At 40.8% G+C, this 22,394-nt stretch overlaps 2 protein-coding genes across 2 annotated transcripts in view; one reads left to right on the forward strand and one right to left on the reverse strand.

The window, feature by feature from the left end:
• si:ch73-127m5.2 (uncharacterized protein LOC561202 homolog) overlaps positions 1 to 22,394 on the reverse strand; it is a 179,108-nt gene that overhangs the window by 44,947 nt on the left and 111,767 nt on the right. The gene's annotated exons all lie outside the window — the stretch shown is intronic.
• The window catches only part of LOC110959431 (glutamate receptor ionotropic, NMDA 2C-like), a 60,305-nt gene that overhangs the window by 10,928 nt on the left and 26,983 nt on the right, over positions 1 to 22,394 (forward strand). Inside the window, exons 3-7 of the mRNA XM_022206296.2 lie at positions 1,506 to 1,604; positions 14,374 to 14,439; positions 15,679 to 15,867; positions 16,713 to 17,053; positions 17,980 to 18,094. Coding sequence (XP_022061988.2) covers positions 1,506 to 1,604; positions 14,374 to 14,439; positions 15,679 to 15,867; positions 16,713 to 17,053; positions 17,980 to 18,094 — 810 coding nt within the window. The remainder of the gene's footprint in view (positions 1 to 1,505; positions 1,605 to 14,373; positions 14,440 to 15,678; positions 15,868 to 16,712; positions 17,054 to 17,979; positions 18,095 to 22,394) is intronic.

Below are 22,394 nucleotides of genomic sequence, written 5' to 3' on the forward strand. Positions count from 1 at the left end.
TCAACATTCTGATGGGAAAAAACACCTGACCTGTCAGCTTAAATCACAGAGGAACTAACTGAGAAGCCAAGCAGCAGCATCTTCACTGAAATTAAATTATGGTGTTGGTATGGTTTCAGGGCGTAAAGAGAAAAGAAGTGACATTAACCAGCAAAATGTAAACATTCCCTTAAACAGCGCTCCTTCGAGGATCTTTGTTCATGTTAAAGGCTGTTTCCTTCCAGAAATATGAATATGTACAGTTTATAAATTATATTTACAGGTGAAATCCTCTCTTTAAAGTACACGACTTGAAGCTAAATCACTGTTTATACTGTTTAAGGACTGCTTTGCCATAGTTAGAGTAAAAAAGTCATTTTATACCAATCTGAAGTGTTTAGAAGATGATCACGTTAGTTTCTGATCATGTTGTGTAAAAACGTGAGTCAAAGAAGTTTAGTCACTGAAAGAGGGTTTTGTTTCTGCTGAGGCCTAAAAGTTCTGGAGATTTTTAACTGCATTGATTGTATTGATTGTATTTGTTCTTTGCTTCATATTTCTAATCTCCACGTTTCTCTCAGATCATTTAACTCCATATATTTCAGTGTTATTTACTAAAAGGCCTTTTACACTTTAATTTGACAGATTTTAAAGTATTTTTCAGACGGTGAGCCTGGCCTTATCAGTAATTGTAAGATTATGATGTGGCTTGTTCTGAAGGTTTCTTCTATGGCAGCTTTACTTACACCAGTCCACACGATCTGATGTAATTCTGGTTTTATGAATAGTCTGGTCATGTTATTATCAACCAGACATCCAGCTGATGAACGATACGACGATGCAGCAGGTTTTTATTAGTGCAGCATTCGGTCATTGTTTCTGTTTTACTTATTCATCACCAACATCTATTCTGAGAAAAGGTTCCAGTACAGAGATCAGCTCCTCTAATGGACCAGTCCATGGAAACGGAGCTTTTATTCCCAGCAGGCTTCGTCTGTTCAGATTCACCAGGCTGGATCTGATTCTTTGTAAATGCATCACAAATAAAGAACCATTAGAAGAATGAATGATGGAAGCACAAATGATGGTTTACTGCTTTTTATGTTTACTGTTAGCAAGGTGGAAAAATATTTAAATTCTCTCTGCTGCTTGCTTTTATCGGCTCTATTGCACCACATTTGATTTAATGATGATTGGATCTTCACTTAAAATGCTTAAGAGATGTAAATAATTTTAGTGCATCCAGTAGCCCTGGACTGAAGCTCAGATGTAGTTAAACTCCACTGTAAAGCTGCTGACAGGTGGAATAAAAGGCTAAACATCCCCAGCAGGTTGAGAACTTGTAGTTTACTGTATTAAACCTGCATGCATGGTTGCAGTTTTGTCTAAACACACAGATGATGTTTGGAAATCAGTTAGTTTCAGGGTTCAATCAGCGCTTCTATAACCTGGTCAGACTCTATTCTCACAGTTTATCTGCCTGATAAACGATGATGAACAATGATTGTCTCTGCTCTGGTCCTCAGGTTGCAGAAGTGGCTCAGATCCTGGACTTCCTCTCCACACAGACAGCTCTGCCCATCGTAGGCATCAGTGGCGGTTCTGCAGTCGTCATTCCATACAAGGTACCGTTAAAATAATCAGTTCAACTTTGGCCTATCAGCCCCCGGAGCCTGAACCTGGTCTGGAGTGTTCTGATGAAGACATCCAACCCAGAGCAGTCCAAATGACATCAGTCCAGTTAAACCTGGTGTCGTCCTGTGGGTCAAATCGACCCGTTTGGAAGTTTGAAAATGTGGATGAAAACATATTTTCACAGTGAAACTTCTGATGTCCACATTTTCAACATTTTTGGAAAAAAAATGGGATAAAAAATCAGATTCCTGGTTTGAGATGAAGCCAACCTGTAATAATATACAGTAATAATGTAAACCGTCAGCAGCAGCTCCTGTCTTAGTCAGAACTCTGCACTGACATCATTCAGCTTAAAACAACTTAAGTAGGTCAGAGCTGAAACCTACTCTGGCAAGCAACTCGCTGCATGCAAATATTTGGATATGAGCAACACAGAAGGGTGAATTATCAGCGATGGCTGCAGCCTTCGACCCTCATCAGCCCCTTAATCCTGGATGGGAACAGTCGAAGTTGTGGGAAACTTTGAGCTGTGTGCTTCAATCAATCATCCCTGAAGAGGTTTTTGCTGCGATGATTTAACGCGTATCTCATTGATGAATTGAGACAGAGGGCAGCAGCTGTGTAGTTAGAAGGTAAAGAACAGACTGATGGATTCTTAATCTAGACTTTTTCACCGCTTTTGTGTTGGAGAAAAGCTCCATCCCGTCTTCCTTCTTTTAATTGCTTCAATGCCGTCTTCAGCACCTCATACTTATAGAAGCAACACACACACACACACACACACACACACACACACACACACACACACACACACACACACACACACACACACACACACACACACACACTTCTTTCTCCCTCCAGGCAACATTTTGTAAACATTTTGTGTTTGTCAGCTTCCTGTTAATCAAAGTATCTGCAGATGTCTCGTCTCAGGCGGTTTAAGCAGGAGGAGCTGCAGGAGGTGATTGATTTGTTGTATTCTGATGGCAGAGGGTGAGGAAGAGGCAGAGAGGAGGACGATGCTTGGATGAAGTTTGGCTGACAGCTGCCTGAAGGCAATGTTTTACCGATGTGTCACTGACACACAGTCTCCTTCCTCAGTCAAATAGTCCTTCTGGTTCCTCTTTCTTTTCCATTTAGTTTTACCGCTTCCTGTCCATGCCTCACCTCATCTCTACGTCATTTTCATATTCCCCTTTCTTCTCCTCCTTCACCTTCAGTCGTTGACACGTTTGAATCCAGTTTTGTGGCTTGAATTAGAGCTCAGCAATGAACTGGTTTCAAATTCAAATCAATTTTAAGCAATGCAATTATCAAATCACACAGGCTGCAATTTAAGATATACATTATGCAGCAGGATTTAACCCTTCGAACCCCAACCAGTCCTCAGGTGTTTCATGTCCCGTTTTCAGTCAGCGTGGGCTCATTTTTACTGAGACCTCAGAGGAAACAGCACAGACCTCTAAAACGTCTTTAGAGCTCTGTGCAAAGTTAGAATACCATTTTTAAAAAAACAGGAGTTGAATTTCTTATAAAAAACTGAAAAGAATTGCAATCTTTTTTTGCAAAGTATAAATGTCTACATGTGAAACCAACACTGTTCCTTATACTTCTCTGTGTAAACACTGCCTGCAGTTCAACAGAAACTGTCGGTGAAAGTTGAGTCACTAAAGGCTCTCAGTTGTGTAAAGAAGTGCAGAATTATTTTTTTTAAAGAATCCAGTTATTTCAAACTGTTAATTAGTGCTGAATGATTAAATAAGACGAGTGAGATGATTTTGTTTAAATATCATGATTTTAAGTTTAGAGAACTTTAGTTCAGGGACCATCAAAAAGTTAAAATCTGATGATTCTTTTTGTTCTTACAGTTTCTGACAATGATCAATCACATAATATTAGCATTTTTTTAATAATAAAAGGATAGTATGTCTTTTAAACCTATCAGCTAACTTTGAGGCTCTCAGGATTAAACAGTCATTTCAGGGGTTTTATAAACTCATACCATCCTCCCTGTTACAGTCCTGTGATAGAATCTGGAGCGGCAATGCTCCAATTCATGTTTTAAATCTGTTTTTATGGTGAATATTAAACTGAGGTTTCACTTAGAATGGAAGTATATTAGAAATCCAATCACAAAATCTGTCAGAAAAATCCCAATTAGACTTTTCCCCCAAACTGCTGAACCTAGCTGGAGGTAAGCCGGAGCTCCTCTCTGCTCTCCTGGAGATCCAGGACTCCATTAGCTGTTAATTAGAGCCTTCAGGAGGCAGACGACTCCTGTAGCGCTTCCAATCCAAAACATTCAATCTTCTTTTGGCTCTGTTTTTTCACCTTTCCATCTATTCCTTGTAAAAACCTCCCCTAACCTTTTGCTGCTGCTCACATTTAGCCCAGATGTGACAGACAGTTCTTCCCCTAAAAATATTTCAAACAAAATTTGTTGATGTTTTCTGGTTTGTAATTTGCAGCGGCTGGTTCAGACCGGACTATTTAACCAAAAGACAAACATGTAATAATATTAGAACTCCTGCTGCCATGTTTTGGAGGAGTTGGAGAAGAAGTATCGTCTTCTTAGGGAGACCGGATAGCAAAGCGTTACAGTAGTCAGTCCTACATGTGATGAAAGCAGGAATTAGTGTCTCAGAGCACTGCTCACAATCTGCAGTGTTTATTTAGTGGTAAAAAAACATCCATCCATCGTCTATACATGTCATCTATACTTTAGCTTGTTTCCACAGTTTTAATGCCGGACGTTTCAGGTGTGGGAGAAGCTCGTCTCTTTGAGCTTCAGCTACAGTAACAGACCTCAGTTTTGTCCTGGTTGAGCTGTAAGAAGTTCTTTGCCATGTATGATTTAATATCTAATTACAGTTTAAAAGGCATTAATTAGTCTGGAGCCATCAGGAGACATGTAGAGCTGTGTGTCGTCAGCATAACTAAAACTGATGCTAAGTGCTAACACATACAGATTAAAAAAGCATTGGACCTAAAACTGAACCCTGAGGAACACCAGGATCAGTTTTATAGCTCATAGATGAGGAATCCTCTGTGAGAAAGGATTCAAACCATTTAAAACTGAACGATCAACAGCGTCAAAGGCAGTGCTTCAGTCCAGTGGTAGAAAGACAGCTGATTTATTTCTGTCTGTAACGAACACAAACCTTTTCTCCTCTGTGGTCGGCATGTCGAAGACCTCATTCAGCCTCCTAACTCTCCCCTTCAGCCTATTTCTGTCTCTTATACACTCCTTTGTTGTCAGCAAGGAGAATAAAAAGCATGTCAGAGGTGTTTGGTACAATGGGACAGGTGGATTGGACGGAGAAAGACAGCGAGTGCATGAGTCTAGAAGGGATAAAAGAGCTCAATAGTGCTTGATTATCAATAGCCTGATGATGATGAATATCTTTGATGAAGCGCTTAAAAAGCAGCAGCAGCCACCCGGCAGCCTATTTATGGTTCCTCTCTACGGCAAACAACGAGGAAGGAGGGAACAAGACAAAGATGAAAAGATGGAAGGGAGGAGAGGAAACGAGTCTTTTGTCAGATGCCACAAACATGAAGAGAAAAAGCCAAGAGGAGGAAATGAAGTGCATAAAGACGGTCCAATAGGGCTGCCAGGGAAGAAAAAATCTAGAAACACATCTCAGAGGAGCTGAAAATCAGAGGTGGTGTGTTTCTGTCTTTGTGAATATGCTGGATGGATGGATGGATGGATGGATGGATGGATGAGGGAGGGATGAATGGATGGATAAATGGGTGGATGGATGGATGGAGGGAGGGATGGATGGATGGATAAATGGATGGATGAGGGAGGGATGGATGGATGGATGGATGGAGGGAGGGATGGAGGGAGGGATGGAGGGAGGGAGGGAGGGATGGATGGATGGATGGATGGATGGATGGATGGATGGAGGAATGGAGGGAGGGAGGGATGGATGGATGGATGGATGGAGGAATGGAGGAATGGAGGGATGGATGGATAAATGGATGGATGGATGGATGGATGGATCAATGGATGGAGGGAGTGATGGATGGATGGATAAATGGATGGATGGATGGAGGGATGGATGGATGGATGGATGGAGGAATGGATGGATGGAGGGATGGATGGATGGATGGAGGGAGGGAGGGAGGGATGGATGGATGGATGGATGGATGGATGGAGGGATGGATGGATGGAGGGATGGATGGAGGGAGGGAGGGAGGGAGGGAGGGAGGGATGGATGGATGGATGGATGGATGGATGGAGGGAGGGAGGGAGGGATGGATGGATGGATGGATGGATGGATCCCCACAGTCTTTCAGTGTTTAAGCTCAAAAATACTGCAAAGATGGTTCTTTTTCTCTTTACCGTATAAAATCTGGTTTTATGGCTGCATTAATTGGGATGTATAAGAACATGCTTTCAGCGTCAGAGAATGACGGTTTAAAGGGAGGACTGGTTGGTTAGATGTTCGGTAGAAATCACATCAAACTCTCACAGTTTAGTGGAACTGGAAGGAAAACTACTTATCAGGAAGCTTGAAGAATGACAAAAGTAAATGTCTTCCTTTCTGTAAAACTCTTATTTTACACCTCCAACTTTATAGCAAATAAAAAACAAACAGTAGAAATGGATTTTCACCACATGGGACCTTTAAATACAGTCTATTATCCTGCTTATTTCCATTACACAACTTGGCCACTTTGTGTTCATCATTGGTCAACATTTCTTTGCCTTCTGCTTTGAATTATCAAGTAAATTTATCTTCCATTTCACCGTAGACTTTAACCACATAGCCAGCAGTGAAATCTGGTTATTTATATCTTTGTATACATGAATAATTCTACTCTCTGCTACTGATTACTTTGTTGTTTACAAGACAAGCTGGCACTTTGATGAATTTCATAGTTAATAGACTGTAGCTACAGAAAACTGAAGCCACTTTAGCTTTTAGTGGTCTTAGCTCTATTAGATGCTGGTATCAGGTTGTGTTTTTGGTCTATCCAACTTATTTCCAGCTATGGGACATGAGAGCAACAGGGAATATTAAACACATCCTCCATTTAGACTGGTGTCAAGCTGTCTCTGCCTGAAGCACTTCATTAAAGTCAGGAGGAAGACCTCCAGATAGTCTCACAGCAGCTGCACCTTATTATCATTGTGTTCTGGGGAAAACCACCCCGACTTGTTTGTATTTCTTTAAATAAACCACAGTCATCTTGGTGGTCTTAAGCCCAGGATGCAGCAACTGTGTCCTTTCAGCATAATAATGATGAACTGTTTTGGAGCAACATTTATCCTTACCGCATGATCCAAATTTTTAGCAAAACTTTAAATTTTCTGTGTGGTAGTTTGCTGCTTGGATGTTGTTTCTGTAGTCGTTTCCCACAGTGACAGGATCTAGAATGCAGATAATGAAAGTTTAAAGTGAAAGCTGCCTAAAGCAAGCTCATCGCCACAGTCCACATCCATTGGTCTGACTTTCTTTTAGGTCTCCTCCATGAAGCTGGAAGCAGTTAGAAACCAGAGCGAGATGTTTTCATGCAAAGGAATCCCAGTTCTTTCAGTACTCCAGCTAAACCTAACAATCCGGTTTAATGAAATCATTCAAGGCTTATCCACCTTTCTGAAACCGGGTTAAACTCCAGTCTTCTGGGAAGATTCTCTGCAAGACTTTGGAGCCTGAGTGCAAGAATTTGTTCTTCTTTGGGTAGATGACTAGTGCTAACGTTGGACACTGATGTTAGTTCGGAAAGGTCTGATCTTTATAAGTTCACTCCAAAGGGTTAGGGTTAGGACTGATGTCAGGGTTCAGACTTGGAAAGCCTTTTCTTTATTGTTAAAACTAAGAATTACCTTCTCCAAGAAACTTGAAGCACACTAGAAATGTAACACCATTATATTTCAGATGAGACTCAGTGGGACCAAACAATGTGAGTGTCCCACAGCAGGTGTCCAGGTGGTCGTCTTTTTTCTCCTTTCAGTTTTTTCTGAGTGCCTGTTAAACCAACCTGCTGCTGCACATCGTCTCTACTAAAGTCTGTTCTTACCGAACTCTGAGAACCTGAGTTAAACTAGTTCTGAAGCAAGTTTAAGCTGAACCTCAGGAACACTGACCTTTCAAAGAATTTCGTGATTTCTACCAAATTCAGACTAAAAACAGGTGCAGCTAAAACTAAAGACACATCAGTACATGAACAAAGCTGCATCCTACATGTTGTCTTTGGGAACCTGAAGAACCAACTGATGTTATCGTGTTCTTTGGAGGTCTGTCAGTACTGTTAAAAAAATCTAGTAACTGATAAAATAGAAGGTAAAACATCAGAACTGATAGAAACAAACAGAATTCGCTGTACAAACTATATGTACAGCAAAGACCAGTGACCTTCTGGTGATGAGTTTTCTTTTCTCCTACAGTCAGTGAAACCTGAACCTCCTAAAACATGCAGAAAGATCTCAGAACACATCACCAAGCTTCAATGAAGCCTGACGTTCTGACAAGACATTTAGGAAATGAATGGTTTTAATAGCGCATGTAAAAGATCATAGTTGTTCTGGTGAAAGTAGAGTTTATTCTTTAAATCCATCCATTCTCCATACACTGCTCCATCCCCACCAGGGTCGCAGGGGGCGCCGGAGCCCACCCCAGCCGACTCGGGTGAAGGCAGGGGACACCCTGGACACGACGCCAGCCCGTCGCAGGGCTACATATACAAACAATCACACCTGCACCCACACCCACAGGCAATTTAGAGTATCCAATTAATTAACCTCAGCATGTTTTTGGACTGTGGGAGGAAGCCGGAGTACCCGGAGAAAACCCACGCATGCACAGGGAGAACATGCAAACTCCATGCAGAAAGGTCTCAGGCCAGGATTTGAACCGGGATCTTCCTGCTGTAAGGCGAAAGTGCTAACCACTACTGCACTGAGCAGCCCCTATTCTTTAAATCATGAGGGTTTAATTCAGTGTTTTTACGGCTGCTGTGAAACGTTTCAGGAAAGGAAAGATTACTTAACTACAGATGACAACTCTTATCTGGTGTCATGAAGCGCTATTAAATCTCTGTTTTTGAGGAAGTGTACTTTTGATCTCCCGCAAACCATTTTATGTTCGTTACATCAAATAATGAGTTATCGTGGTTGTAGGCAGTGATAATGTCTGGAATAAACAAAGCTGACAGCTTTAGGTGAATGCCAGTAAACGGGAGCAAAAGTGCCTTTTAAATGTGCACATGATGATTTTAGAGTGTTTGAGCATTAAAGGTCATTTATTACAGTTTGAAGCTGTCAGATGAAGATTATATTTCAGGAGTTACAGGATGAAGTCAGTCTGAGGTCACTCTGATCCTCATATTGGACCTGAGACGTCTGCATTGGAACTCTGTGTACGGTTCTTTTTTTGGTTTGTTTCTGTGGCCAGACGACCCGTTTTCTCTGTTTGTCCTTCTGGACCTACATCTATCTTCACTTCTGGTTCTCTCTTGGCCTCATGATCCAGAAACTCCATAAACAGGTCACGACAAGCCCAGAGCCGCTGCACGGTTTTCCCACCGGATGAAACGGCGTTAATGTCCAGACCACCTCCAGCTCTTCGTGGCCCAGTATCTTCAGTAAGCAGTCAGTGGAGCTGGTAATGTTGAGTATAGTGTCAAAATTTTAGCTAATTGTTTGTGGCAGCGGTTGACTCAGGGCCAGGCTTCCCTAAAGTATTAAAAATTCATCAGTTTAGCACTTCTGTTAACAGAATGAGGACATAAATGTCACTTTGCTATGAGACAGTTTCATTATCTGATTAAACATCCCAGATACAAGTTTTTTGTTCCAGTGATGTTCTGAGAAAGCTCTGCGAATATGAACATGTTTTCTGTTAGTTCCTAGAATATTGTTTTTAAAGACAGGACTGTAAATCTAAAGATGTTCTAAAAATGTTTGTTAAAATGTGAGCTAACATTCTCAGAACTGAACGTTCCTTTGACATCACAACATGGGGATTAAAGAGTTTTTCTTCTTCTTTTTTAGTTTTTAGTTTAGTTTGATTTTAGGTTTTAAAGTCACCGAGTTTTCTAAACTGAATTACATAAAGTTCATGTTCATCAGATCAAGCTTAGAAGCAACATAGGAGATAAACTGGTCATTTGCTCTGGTACTTTTAGACACCAATATTATTGGGTTAGATCGAGGAAAACATCAAGGTTTAGGATAAAATGCATCCATTTACATCATTAACCACATGTATAAGACAAACGTCTCCTCTGCAACAACCTTCTCCTCCATTTTCTTTGTTACCACAATGGTGAGTCCTGATTTAGTGTCTGAAAACGAGTAACGGAGTCAACGCGAGCAGAAAACATTTGGTTATCATCTTATATATGATCAATATTATGTACTGAGGGACTTCTATAGACATCCATCAGACTACCTTGCTAGTTTGAAAATGGCATTATAGGAGTCTGTGGTGCTTTTAAAAGTGATGTTAAAGTGTTAGAGTCAGTTCCGGACGCACAGGTTGAGTTTTAGAATGCATATCGAGGGCACTAGTTGAGGTATATTGTGATATAAATGGGTTAGGTGTGTTTGTTGTACAGATAATGCTGTCCATGAAAACACAACCGCTACACCTTCTAAGACTATAATCTCCAGGTTTTGTTGACCTCATGTGAAAATGAACTATTTTTAAAAAGCTATTCTTGCACAAACTGAAGGAAAACTCTTTGCAGTTGATGAGGCTTTCTACTGTGAAGGTGTTTCTGTTTCGTAAAAAGTCACGAGGCTGAAATGGACTCTGGTGGAAGGATTCAGTTACTTCACTCCACCAATCTGTCACGTCAAAAGCGATCTTCCTGTCACAGAGAACACCATCCATCATCATTCATCAACAGTTTTATCATGTATTCTGAGGCTCGGGAGGATTTTTGTCAAGTCTGAATATTTGACTGAAGTGACACCGCCTGATTAATATCAGTTTGGATGTAGAAACTATAAATCCTGAAGTGAAAACCTCTTTTCCACCTGTAGTAGGACCGAAGCATTAATCAGAGACCGTCTGGACATTTGCATTTTTGGAGGTGCAGGATCAGGTGTCAAATATGAGCAATAGTCTGAGACTAAAAAATTAATTAAAAAATCTAGATTTTTGACTGTTTTCTTGTTGATCTCCTCTGACAGAACGTCTCCATGGATGCTGACGTCTGTCTGTCAGTTGGTCAGTCAACCACCAAGTCAACAACTGTTTGAAGGATGCAGTTCTGTGCAGGCGTTCGTGGCCCCCAGAGGATGGATCCTAATCACTCTGGTGGTTTTCTGACTTTCATTGCAGCACCATGATTGGATTCAGATCTGGAGGTTTTTACTGAAATGTCAGTGACTGTTGAATGGATGCTGTGACAGATGCAGTGCAGTAGTGTAGAAACACATAATTACATTCAGATTTGCACTAAATCAGTGGTATCAAAGTATTCTTAAAGTAAAAGTAGCTGAGTGAAGGCAGTTGATGAAACTATCCTCCTCTTGTGTAATCTGCAGACACATTTACGTTCACTTTTTTCACTTCTGTACATTGGTATTGTGTTGAAAGCCCAATTTGCAAAGAAAATACAACCATCAGATATATGTAGGCAAGTAGAAACACAACATTTAGATGTATGTTATCGTGCATTTCATTGTAGGTAAACTTGCCTGTTTATTTCTTGTGATGTGTACTCAAGATATAAACTTTCCATCAGATTGTAAAGCAGCATCTACACTTCAGATGTGTTTATGTCAGCGTGTGATTGAGCATCTGTTTCCCAGTTTGACCGACGCTGGTCTTTCCTCCGATGGGGGAGGAGGAGAGGAGTGTGAGCAGCCACCATGTCCACCGTCTTCCTGTCACATTACCATACGCTGCTGCAGTCGGATTGCTAATTATGTGTGAGTGTGACAGCAGCACTGCCAAGGTGGTGAGAAGAAGACGGCTGGGAGGAGGAGGACGATGAAGGAGGATGAACTGTGAGGCTCAGACATGGAGGAGAAGCTGGGTTTGATGGGAGGAGAGAGTGAAAAGTGTCTTTGATTCTGACTTGCTAATTGGATTGTGATAAAACACTGAAATGACCACAAGGGTGGCGGCGTTATTGGTTTGTTTAATAGCTCGGACACAGCTAATTGGATTTTGATGGTGGCTTCTTCACATGATGCAGCTGAACCCTCCTCTGGCAGCTGAAGTGGGGCACTATAGTTATCCAGGACTGCCATTTTTTATTTATTCAGCGACAGCCTGACACGGTTGTGTTCTCTATTTTTATAGCTGTTCTGGTGAGTAGCCAGTCAGTAGTCTGGTGGCGTTAGAGCTCCTGGAGGTGAGTCTCAAACAAGCTCAGACAGATAAAACTGGTAGAAATTGAGTGGAAGAGTGTGGCTGTGATATTCTGGTGGTATTCCTCAGGCTGCAGAGCTCTCTGGGGCTTTACTGAGGCTCTGAGCTGTGGGAGAGAGAAGAGCAACAAGAAGGAGAGATGACAGTTAGTCCTCTGAGACCAGAACAGACTGAAGATCTGAGACCTGATCCCAAACGGCACTTGACAGTTTAACACTATCGGCTTTCTCTCTCTCTCCTTCTGCATGACTCCTCACACGTCTGTATTTTCACATTTATTCCTGGTTAGTGCACGAGGACAGAGGCAAAAAAAGGAGACCACATTTCCCTGATCTGCAGCTTCTTGCACCAGCTGCCAGTCTGTTATCAAATCTAATTTAGAATTTCCCTGTTTGACTCAAATTTTCTGCAGCCTCTTGCTCTTTCTTACATCACAGGACTAGTGGTGCCCTTCAGATCCCAAACCTCTGGAAGCTACAGCAGAGACTTGTTTAAAAGAGAACAGCTGCACGTGTTTGGTGGTACAAACATTTGGAGAAAGTTCTGCAAAGTTCTAGTAATGTTTTCACTCAGAAGTTATTCTGTAGCTCACAGAAAAGAGCATAAAGGTCTCTAAGGTCATCAGGAACAGGTTCTTCTTCAAACATTTCCTGTGGATGTCTTTCCTTTATCTTTTTTAAAAGAGTCTTTGATAAAGTTTTCCTCAACACTATCTCCAGAATGTTCCAAATTAATCCTTATATTTTAGTCCAATTTTAGCTTTACAGGAACATTATTGTATTCAGAAATACCCTGAAAACCTTCTTTGAACATTTATTTTTCTCTTCAGCTTTATTAAAACTTGCATTGTGGGAACATTCCCTGGTTGCAGGAAGGGACAAATTGTCCACACAGTGAGACAGTGTCCTTTGAATTTCTTGACCGTTTTACTAGTTATCCTGCAAAGTTCATATGAAAATGCTGTATTTTGTCCATTTTTTAATTTATTTGCCTCTTGAGCATGGCTTTGTAAATGTGGAGGTAAAATAAAGCTTTAAAATGAATTTAAATGGCTAATTTGGGCTGACTTCACGGTGAAAAATGACTGTTGAAACACCAATTACACTCGACCTAAATGTCTAAAAAAAGGTTCACTTCCAGTCAAACTTGACCCAGTTGTGTGACAGATGCCTCAACGTGATTTGACCAAAAAAAAAATCACCAAATCTTTAAGTTTTCCTCTTGATAATAAATTAGTTTTATTGTCAGTGTTCCTGTGTCTATATGTGTGAAACTGAAGCAGAGCATCTTTGAAGAACATGAGCCCTTATGACCAAGTTCACTTTAAAGGACACGATGACGTTTTATTTTCTGCTTCTGTTGATCATTTTGTCTGTACTCAGCCCCTCTTACACTCCTTTTCATTTACATTCCTCCTTCTCTTGTGACTGTCGTCTGTTGTATCTGAATGTTATTTGAAGTACGTTGGTTCGGTGGACTCGTACAACCTCCTTTTCTGTCGACACGCAGCGAGTAGGAATGCAAATGTATGCTAACACTAGAGACAACATCGGACCTCTTCCTGACAGAACGAGAGCAGCTCAGAAACTCGCATCACACCGAGGATGAATACGGCCAATAAAGCAGTGAAAAGCATCAATAAAACGGTGTAATACAAATATTCGTGGTAGCTGTTCTGTATAGAACACATCACTTTGCATCTTTATTGCTGTAGGGTGTAAAAATGTGCTGTTATTGTCAATCACCTATGTCTTAAGTGGGTTCCTGTCATACATGGAAAAAACTGAAAGCTTTTATTTTGTAGCTTTATAAAGAGTTTTTAAGGAAGTGCCATCTTTCAAGCACACGATGCTTATAATTTGCCTTTTCTGTCATTTCTCATTTAATTGGTTTTCTAAGTCCGTTCCACTGAGCCGGATACGTGACTTTTAACCCTGACAAGTGATAAAATGCTTACTGAGCAAGAGGACAGCGTCTGAGGGTCGCCTCGTCATCAAATCAGAAACCCTCCAGTTTTCTTCCTCCCCCTAAACTCAGACCTTTTATTTAAAAAATCACCGACTTTCAAGTTTCATCCAAATTTAAATGTTCCGCAGCAGTAATAATGTTAAAGGTGCTGCAAAAATGAGGAGAAGCAGACGGGTTAATCCGAAAACCTTCCGACAGATGGCTGGTGTTGTGACAGGTTCAGCGCTGTACTTCCATTTTTTGTACGGATTTGCTGAAGATATCGAATTTTTCTTTCTACAAGTGAATATCTCATGACCTGAGGGTGAATAAAACCCAATCAGGACTCATAATTCATGTTGTTTTACAGTATTTTAAACCAATGTGACAGAAAGCTCCACCCTGTGTCTTTCAACTTTCCACCAACGACAACCTGAATCATTAATTGAGACTTTCTTTGTTCCTACAGGCTGAAGGATCCTCCTTTCTGCAGATGGGAGCATCTCTGGAGCAGCAGGTTGTCTGCATGTTCAAGGTATAGACATACAATTACGAGCTTGCAGTCGACCTCCTTGAGTTGGCTGTTTTTTGAAATTTCCCTTTAAAAAAGCGGAAGTTTCGTCTGGAAAAGCTGCAAAACTTGAAGACCAACAGCCTCAGATTCCATGGTTAGGAGACAAATATTTAAAACCAAGTGATATTTGGAAACTGTACATTTTTCTGTGATTAAAAACCGCCTAATATGAGCCTGAACTTACTGAACCTGATCTAAAATTTCCCAACTGCAAGCACAACGACTGCCACATGCATTTTAGTTGGACGCTTGGATAAATGTTCGCAGATATTATATCAGACCAAAAACTGGGATAACGGGGTCCGTAGTTTAAAGTAAAATCTAGGTTGTCATACCAAATGGCCACAGGGTCAAAGCCCTCAGGCTGATTAACGGGACATCCCACCATCGGCTAGAGGGGAATCCCTGAGTTGAAGTTCTGGACCAGTTTCCACTGAACTAATGCAGTCTGTGTTTGGGATGGATTGTGCAAATTCTCATGAGATTAGAAGGCTTCATTGTCACAGATGTTTTGGGCATCAACAGGATAATCTCGGTTAAGTCTGCGTTACCCTAAGTTTACCTCATCATCCAACCGCAGCAGTTTTACAAGCAAAAGACTTTCATTTGGAAGCAGACAGGTATGATTGTGAGGAAACGCAGACCTTCTTCTGGTCATTGCTGTTATTTAGTTATAATTATTAGACTTTCTAATCCCAGTCTAATGCACAGAGAAATACTTAAAGGACTAGTTCTGATATTTTAGTTGTTATTCTTTGCTAACATGGAGCAAGATGAGAACGATCGGTACCATCTGCTGTCTGTATGATTAATATGTAGCAGCTGGTTAACTTAGCTTAGCATAAAAGTGGAAACAGGTGCAGACAGATGGCCTGGCTCAGTCCACAGGTAACAAAATCCACCTACCGGTGTCTCTAAGGCTCACCACTTTTCATATTATACGCTTTAACACAAGTGTGAAAAAGAGAATTAGCATTTTTAAGGGGGCTACGTGTTGGACGACCGCAGGCTGTTTAATCTGAACCTACTGACTCATCCTACAGCCTGTCACAGTCACATTGATCTCAGTAACAATGCAAGCATATTTTTTTTACAATTTATAGCTTTCAGTGACCCCAGTGTCACATGTGCATTACCATACATCTCTGAACTACATTTTCTAACCTTAAAATCCTGAAAATGCTCATTTGATCCGTTTAGATGATGGAGGAGTACGACTGGGGGGAGTTTGCGGTGATCACCAGCATGCTGCCAGGCTACGACACGTTTGTGGATATAGTTCAGTCCTACACAGATACTTCCTACTTCCTGTGGAATCTGCAGGACGTCTTGTCCATGGAAATGTCTGTCGGGGCAAACGATGCGAGGACCAAACGTTTGCTGCAGCAGGTACGAGGAGATAGAAGACAGAAGGCTGCTGTATGCTAAGTTTGCATGAAAAGGCTTCCTAAGTAGCCAATTTTGCAGGCTTCAACCAAGTCATTTACCGAATCAAGTCAGTAACTAACTAAGTAAAGCTGAAAACTTAGCAGAAATACAGCAACAGAAGCTGTTTCCTAAGTGTGGACCTGAACAGAAAGAGTTATCAGCTCCTTATAAGCAGCAGTTATTCTGTACATTCAGCTTGTGTTTCCTGCTACAGATTCCTTTTCAGTCTGCAGGTTTGGTAGGGTTAGTAGGGTTAGCAGGGTCAGGGTTAGTAGGGTTAGGGTCAATACGGTTAGCAAGGTTAGGGTTAGTAGGGTTAGTAGGCATAGTCGGGTTATGGTCAGTATGGCTAGTTGGGTTTGTAGGGTCAGGGTTAGTAAAGTTTGCAGGGTCAGGGTTAGTATAGTTTGCAGGGTCAGGGTTAGTATAGTTTGCAGGGTCAGGGCTAGTATAGTTTGCAGGGTCAGGGTTAGTATAGTTTGCAGGGTCAGGATTAGTATAGTTTGCAGGGTCAGGGCTAGTATAGTTTGCAGGGTCAGGGTTAGTATAGTTTGCAGGGTTAGGGTTAGTATAGTTTGCAGGGTTAGGGTTAGTATAGTTTGTAGGGTTAGGGTTAGGCTTAGGGTCCTTCTGTATATTCAGCTTGTGCTTCCTTCTACAGATTCCTTTTCGGTCTGCAGGTTTAGTAGGGTTAGTAGGGTTTGAAGGGTTAGGGTTGGAGTTAGTAGGGTTTGTAGCATTAGGATTAGGGTCCTTCTGTACATTCAGCTTGTGTTTCCTGCTAAACGTTTCTCTTCTGTCTGCAGGTGGACTCTCAGGTCCTGCTGGCTTATTGTTCTCATGAAGAGGCTCAGTACCTGTTCTCTCAGGCAGCTCAGGTGGGTCTGCTGGGTCCGGGCTACATCTGGATCCTCCCCAGTCTGGCCGTGGGCAACCCCGAAAGCCCTCCACCTGTCAGCTTCCCTATCGGGGTGATTGGAGTGATCACGGACCAGTGGAGGAAGAGCCTGAGGCAGAGGGTGAGGGAGGGAGTTGCCATCGTAGCCAAAGGGGCAGAAGGTTTCAAGAAGCAGTTCGGTTTTATCCCTGAAGGCCACGGAGACTGCAACAAGCCGGGTAAACACTCCGAAAACAACACTCTGTTCAGGTGAGGCGAGATCCCGACATCTGCTGCACGTCGTTGTTTTGTCTTTGGAGAACTCGACTGTTAGAATCCATTGGAGTCTAATTCAAAATGCAGCCTCAATTAGTTAGAAATTAGTTAGAAATTCTGCTGTAAGAGGGCGATAAAGTTTCCTTTATGTGGTCTGTGCATAAACAAAGATAGATACAGCCTTGCTTTGATTTTCTCCTGTTTCTTCACAACTTTGAATCCATTTGTGACCTTTGTCTGGAGGAAAAACAAAGAATTTTACATAAATCAACTTATTAAATGAAAACAAACAAATGTGCTTTTTTGATAGACTACAACTCCAAAAATGATCAGCCTCATGACATGATACTGTGGTAGTTCTACTCAGTTTAATTGTATGAAAATATTAAGAACAGTGACAGAATAATGTTAGCATTCTGTGGTGTACAATAGTTCAACATAACCATCTAAAAAACACAATAACTTTCCACAAAAAATACATTCTCTGGCCTTAATGTTACCTAAGATCATGGATATTTTTGGGATTCTTTTTGTTAAAACAGTTACCTAATGTATTAATAACAATAAAAATGATGGTTAATTAGACAGAATAAAGTCCAACTTAACTTTTCCCCAACATGACATGAAATTAAAGTATTGCTCGTGTCTTCATGTGGTCCTAAATGCTAATTGCTCTGGATTCATTATTCAGTCTATCCTGTATTTATACCTTGAGAATCAACCTGCAGCCGTCCGACCAATCAGCTGCTGCTGTCAGCCTCTAATGAGCCACTTCCACATTCAGCCTCCTGGAGCTTTAGCTTTCATTAGGAGGTGATCACTGTGTGTCTGTTTGCATGTAAATTAAATGCAGATTCTCATGTGGAGAACGTGGAATCAAAGTTCTTGATTGGAGTCTTCATACTTTATGTTTCTGTCAGACACATGCTGAACGTGACGTGGGAGAGGAAAGATCTGTCCTTCAACAACCAGGGCTTCCTCCTGAACCCGTCCATGGTCATCATCGCTTTGGACCGAGAGAGGCTCTGGGACAAGGTACGGGCCTGGAGCCAACATACAGACACACGTAGAACCAGAACCAGAACGCCAGTAGAACCAGAACACTCCTAGAACCAGAACACCAGTAAAACCAGAACACTCTTAGAACCAGAACTCTGACAGTAGCTAACGTTTAAAAACATCCCAGGACTAAGGCTACGTTTACACGAGGACCATCCTAACAGAAAACGCAAAAGTGGCGTCTTGTCATTTCACGTTCAGACGAGCGGTTTTGAAGGAAATCTGCGTATATACGGTGACTCTATAGTGTGTGGAATTCTATTGGATATGCATGCCAGGCAGCTGGGTGGCGCTGTGATAAAACTCTGCCATGTCTACGTACATGTGTACTGTCTCCCTTTTTGGATCTCCGCCGCGGTAAATGTTCATGAATGGAATCTGTACAGATTCTGTATGTTTGTTGGTACGACTCCTGTAGTGTACATAGAGCTGCCAGAGTTGCTTGAAGGTACGAAGGATGGAAATAATCACACATCTTTGTTTACTTCCTTGTACCGGCCGGCAAACCAAAGCACTGGCGCACATATGTGACGTAATCGCGTACACGACGTGGTCAGATCTCGGCAAAGTTTTTTTTTCCGGCAAAGTTTTGTGTTTTGCTGTTTAGACGGAAACGTAACGGCGGAGCGTTTTCTACTTTTCCACTCTGGAGGCCGGTTTCAAATTTTTGCGTTTTTAAGCCCCCAAAACGCCGTCCTCGTATAAACGATAGGGTGTTGAAATATTTTGACGTTTTTACCTGCAAGCGTCCTCGTGTAAACAGGGCCTTTAAATGTCTGTTTGTTCTTTGTTCTCCGTCCTTCATGGGATCAGATATGTTACAGGAGAAAAAAAGGAAATAAAGAATACATGAAAAGTTGTACAAGAAAATCCTATTATTTAGTGACCAAAACATACTCTAGAATATATTTTTTTATTTTAATACAGTAAATTCTCATAATTAAAATACAATTCAATAATTTCAGACCTTAATTCTTATAAGATTGTGCTTTTTTTTGCTTTTTATTTTTTATGAAGGAAGTTTACATGTTTGAAAACAATTTAATTTCCTGTTATAATAATAATAACAATAATGACAGATTTTGTGATGCAGATAAGTTATACACAGTGCTAAAACCGGTACTTTGACACATTTCTAATACATGTAGACAGTATCCACTGATGAAAACACATCCATTCAACATCTGGAATTACACAAAATATCACTTATTAGCCAAAGAAGTCCATGTAAAAATAGACAATTAAGACTTCTTTTTTTGGTATTCTAACTAATTATATTTAATTTTAGAAATAGATTTACAGACTAAAACATGAATTCAGCCGTTTAATTTATTAAAAAGGAAACATTTGTAAAATTATGTTCAATTTGGGACGTATTTCAGCATTTTGTACAGTTTTTTATAAAAAAGAAAAAGAAAAAAGCGGTCTTCATAGTAACAGCTTTTTTTACATTAGATGTGTAAATTCACAGTAGATTATAGTAATTCTACTTTTAAAAAATTACTGATTAAAAAGTTAAATAAAAAAGTAAAATTCCATAAAGCTCCAGTTTATCATTTTAAGTTTACTTCTGTTTTGAGGTGAGCAGGGTGGAGGTACAGCTGTATGATGACAGGAAACCGACAAAATAAATGCATCGAATGTGAACATTATGGATTTGTAAAGTGCCGAAGCAGACAGTGATGTTTGCATGAACGACAGGTCATGTTTTGTTGGTTTTTGACTCCATTTAGTTGTCGTCAGATCCTATAAAAGGCCAGATATAGCTGACAAGGCGTCATGTTGAAACCCTGAGTGAGTCTGCGTTTCCTTGAAACTAAAGCTGAAGTCCTGACAAGTCTGAAAAGGTGTGGATCATGTCTTGTCTGCTTGAATCTGACTGAGTTATGACTTTAGAAGGTGCACGATTTGCAGCACAAATTAGAGGAATTTCCTCTATGAGCCGCTCGGTGTGAAGACGCCTCAGTGACACGTGGAAAAGTGGCTGGAAATAACTCGAACATCACAAACTGGAGATATTTGAAGGTACAAGTGCAGACGTCTTTTTGAATCAATAATGAAGAGCATCTTTCCTTCTCTGACTTCCTGTATTTTCAAACACAGACTCCCAGCCCTAAACAGAGACCTGAACATAATCTCACAGCTACAGTTGAACTCATTTATTTCTGGCCTGGAAAGACCAACCTTCTTCATCACTGTCACCTCCTGGCTGCTGGGTGTGTGTGTGTGTGTGTGTGTGTGTGTGGAGGGGGGGGGGGGGGGGGGGGGTAATTAGGACCATAGGAAAACCAAAAGAAATGTCATTTGTGGGGGCCTCATTTGGGGCCCCACAAGTTTAAACAGTGTTTTCTTGGCCACGTTGTTGTTACTGAAAAAAGTAAAATGTTTCTTTAGGGTTAGCCATTGTTTTGGTCTGGGTAAAGGTTAGGGGTTAGGTATGAATGGGAGTCTTATCATCATCTGAAGGGCGACATTTCAGCAGGAAACTCGTCTTTTATTGTCAGGATCCTCTCCTGGTTCTCATGTGTTTCTTCCTTTTTTATGTGTGAGAAGCTTTTCAGTAATTTTCATGTTTTGAATCAAGAAAACTTATAAGATGCTGAAAGCGACAAAAAATCGTCATGTCGGCTTTTTTCAGATATGAGACAAAACAAAGCAGCTTTTACTGACACGTGCACCGTTAGAACCCCAGATAAAGGCACCGGGTTCCCTGTAGGAACGAGCTCCTGATATGTAGGGTAGTTTGTTTGACCTCTAAACATCTGAAATGGATGCTGAGAATCTTGAGCCAGATGTTCTCTGCTGGTGTCGTCATGTCACATGTGGTTAATGTTTTAAAACAGTATTTTAACCCAAATCATGACCTTTTATTTAAGTAAACCAAGTAGTTTTGGTACCTAAGCTTAACCAATGAGTGAAAAAAGGGAATTAAAACAAAACCATAAAATAAAAAGCAGTTAATGAAAAAATAATGGAATGACAGGAGACATATAATCCAGTCTCTTCGGCAAAACATTTTTAATGGATTCTTTAACAATTTATTTCTGCTAAATTTCACTTTTTAACAGACCTTTTTTTCAGTGTAGACCGTCTTTTTCTTTTACAGGTAAGTGAGTAGAGCTCTCAGTCAGATCTGAAGCTGACAAGTTTAGACGCTGTTAGAATCATGGAAAAGGATCCATATCACTAATTATGTGTAAGAAAATCCAGTTTTTGGGGATTATCCTCAGCATAAACAAAGATTCATTCATCTAGATTGTGAGTGAAATGTTAGCAGCTGATGTGTAGAAACGTTTGTGCTTTTATCTGAGGATGTTCTGATCCTGATGACAGAATGAACGTCGCTGATGATGACGCTGACAGAGACTGTGTTTAATGTGGATCATTCACATCAAAGTCGATTCCTGCTCTCCTTAATGAGGGAATCCATCAGTCAGTGTCAGAACTCAGCCCGTTTATTGGCTCAGAGCGTCTCCACAGCCGTCTTCATGTCTAGATGTGACTATACTGTTTTAACCCAGAATTCAATAATCCATACAGAATGACACATGACGGAGCTTCTGCATGTAAACATCCCATAATAGACCAAATCAAATGATTGATCTTCAAAAAGGGACATCTGGTAGTCCGTCATTCACAGAAACAAATCAGCGACATGCTGAAGTCATCCATGTATGACAAGGAAAACATCAGCATAAGAGTGGAGGAACAAAACCAGGAGCTGCTCTGAAAAAGAGTTCTCATCAAACTGAGACTCTACGAGCAGTAAGTCTGTGGCCGAGCTCTGCATGGATCATTAGGTCTGCTGATGACTAACAGGTTCTCCTGCAGCTTCTCGCTGAGCTTTCAGGGACTATTCATCGTACGATGTGACGTTACACGGCCAGTAAGGTCCACAGCAGCTCCATTTCACATTAAACTCTTTTTTTGCTTTTTTCCAGCAGTTATCTCGTTATAGTTTCTGTCAGAGTCTCTCTGTTGATTTATTCTCAGTTCAATGAGCTTTATTTGCTCAAGAGCTAATAAAAAATATACATAATAAACAGCAGTGATCACTCCACTAGTTTCCATTTATGAATAGGGACATTTCAATTTGTTTATTAGCCCAAAAGAAGAAAATTAATAATTGAATAATCAGTCAACAAAATGAACACAGACTGAAGGCAACATGCTGGGATGTATTATTAATGGAATGCAGTCGGTTCGCTCTTTGTTTTAGTTTCTGGGGCTTTTTTCTTCCTCCTCAAACACTTTTAAGTCTCCTCAGCATGTGTTA

The sequence above is a fragment of the Acanthochromis polyacanthus genome, chromosome 19, assembly GCF_021347895.1.
Source record: "Acanthochromis polyacanthus isolate Apoly-LR-REF ecotype Palm Island chromosome 19, KAUST_Apoly_ChrSc, whole genome shotgun sequence".
NCBI lineage: Eukaryota > Metazoa > Chordata > Actinopteri > Pomacentridae > Acanthochromis > Acanthochromis polyacanthus.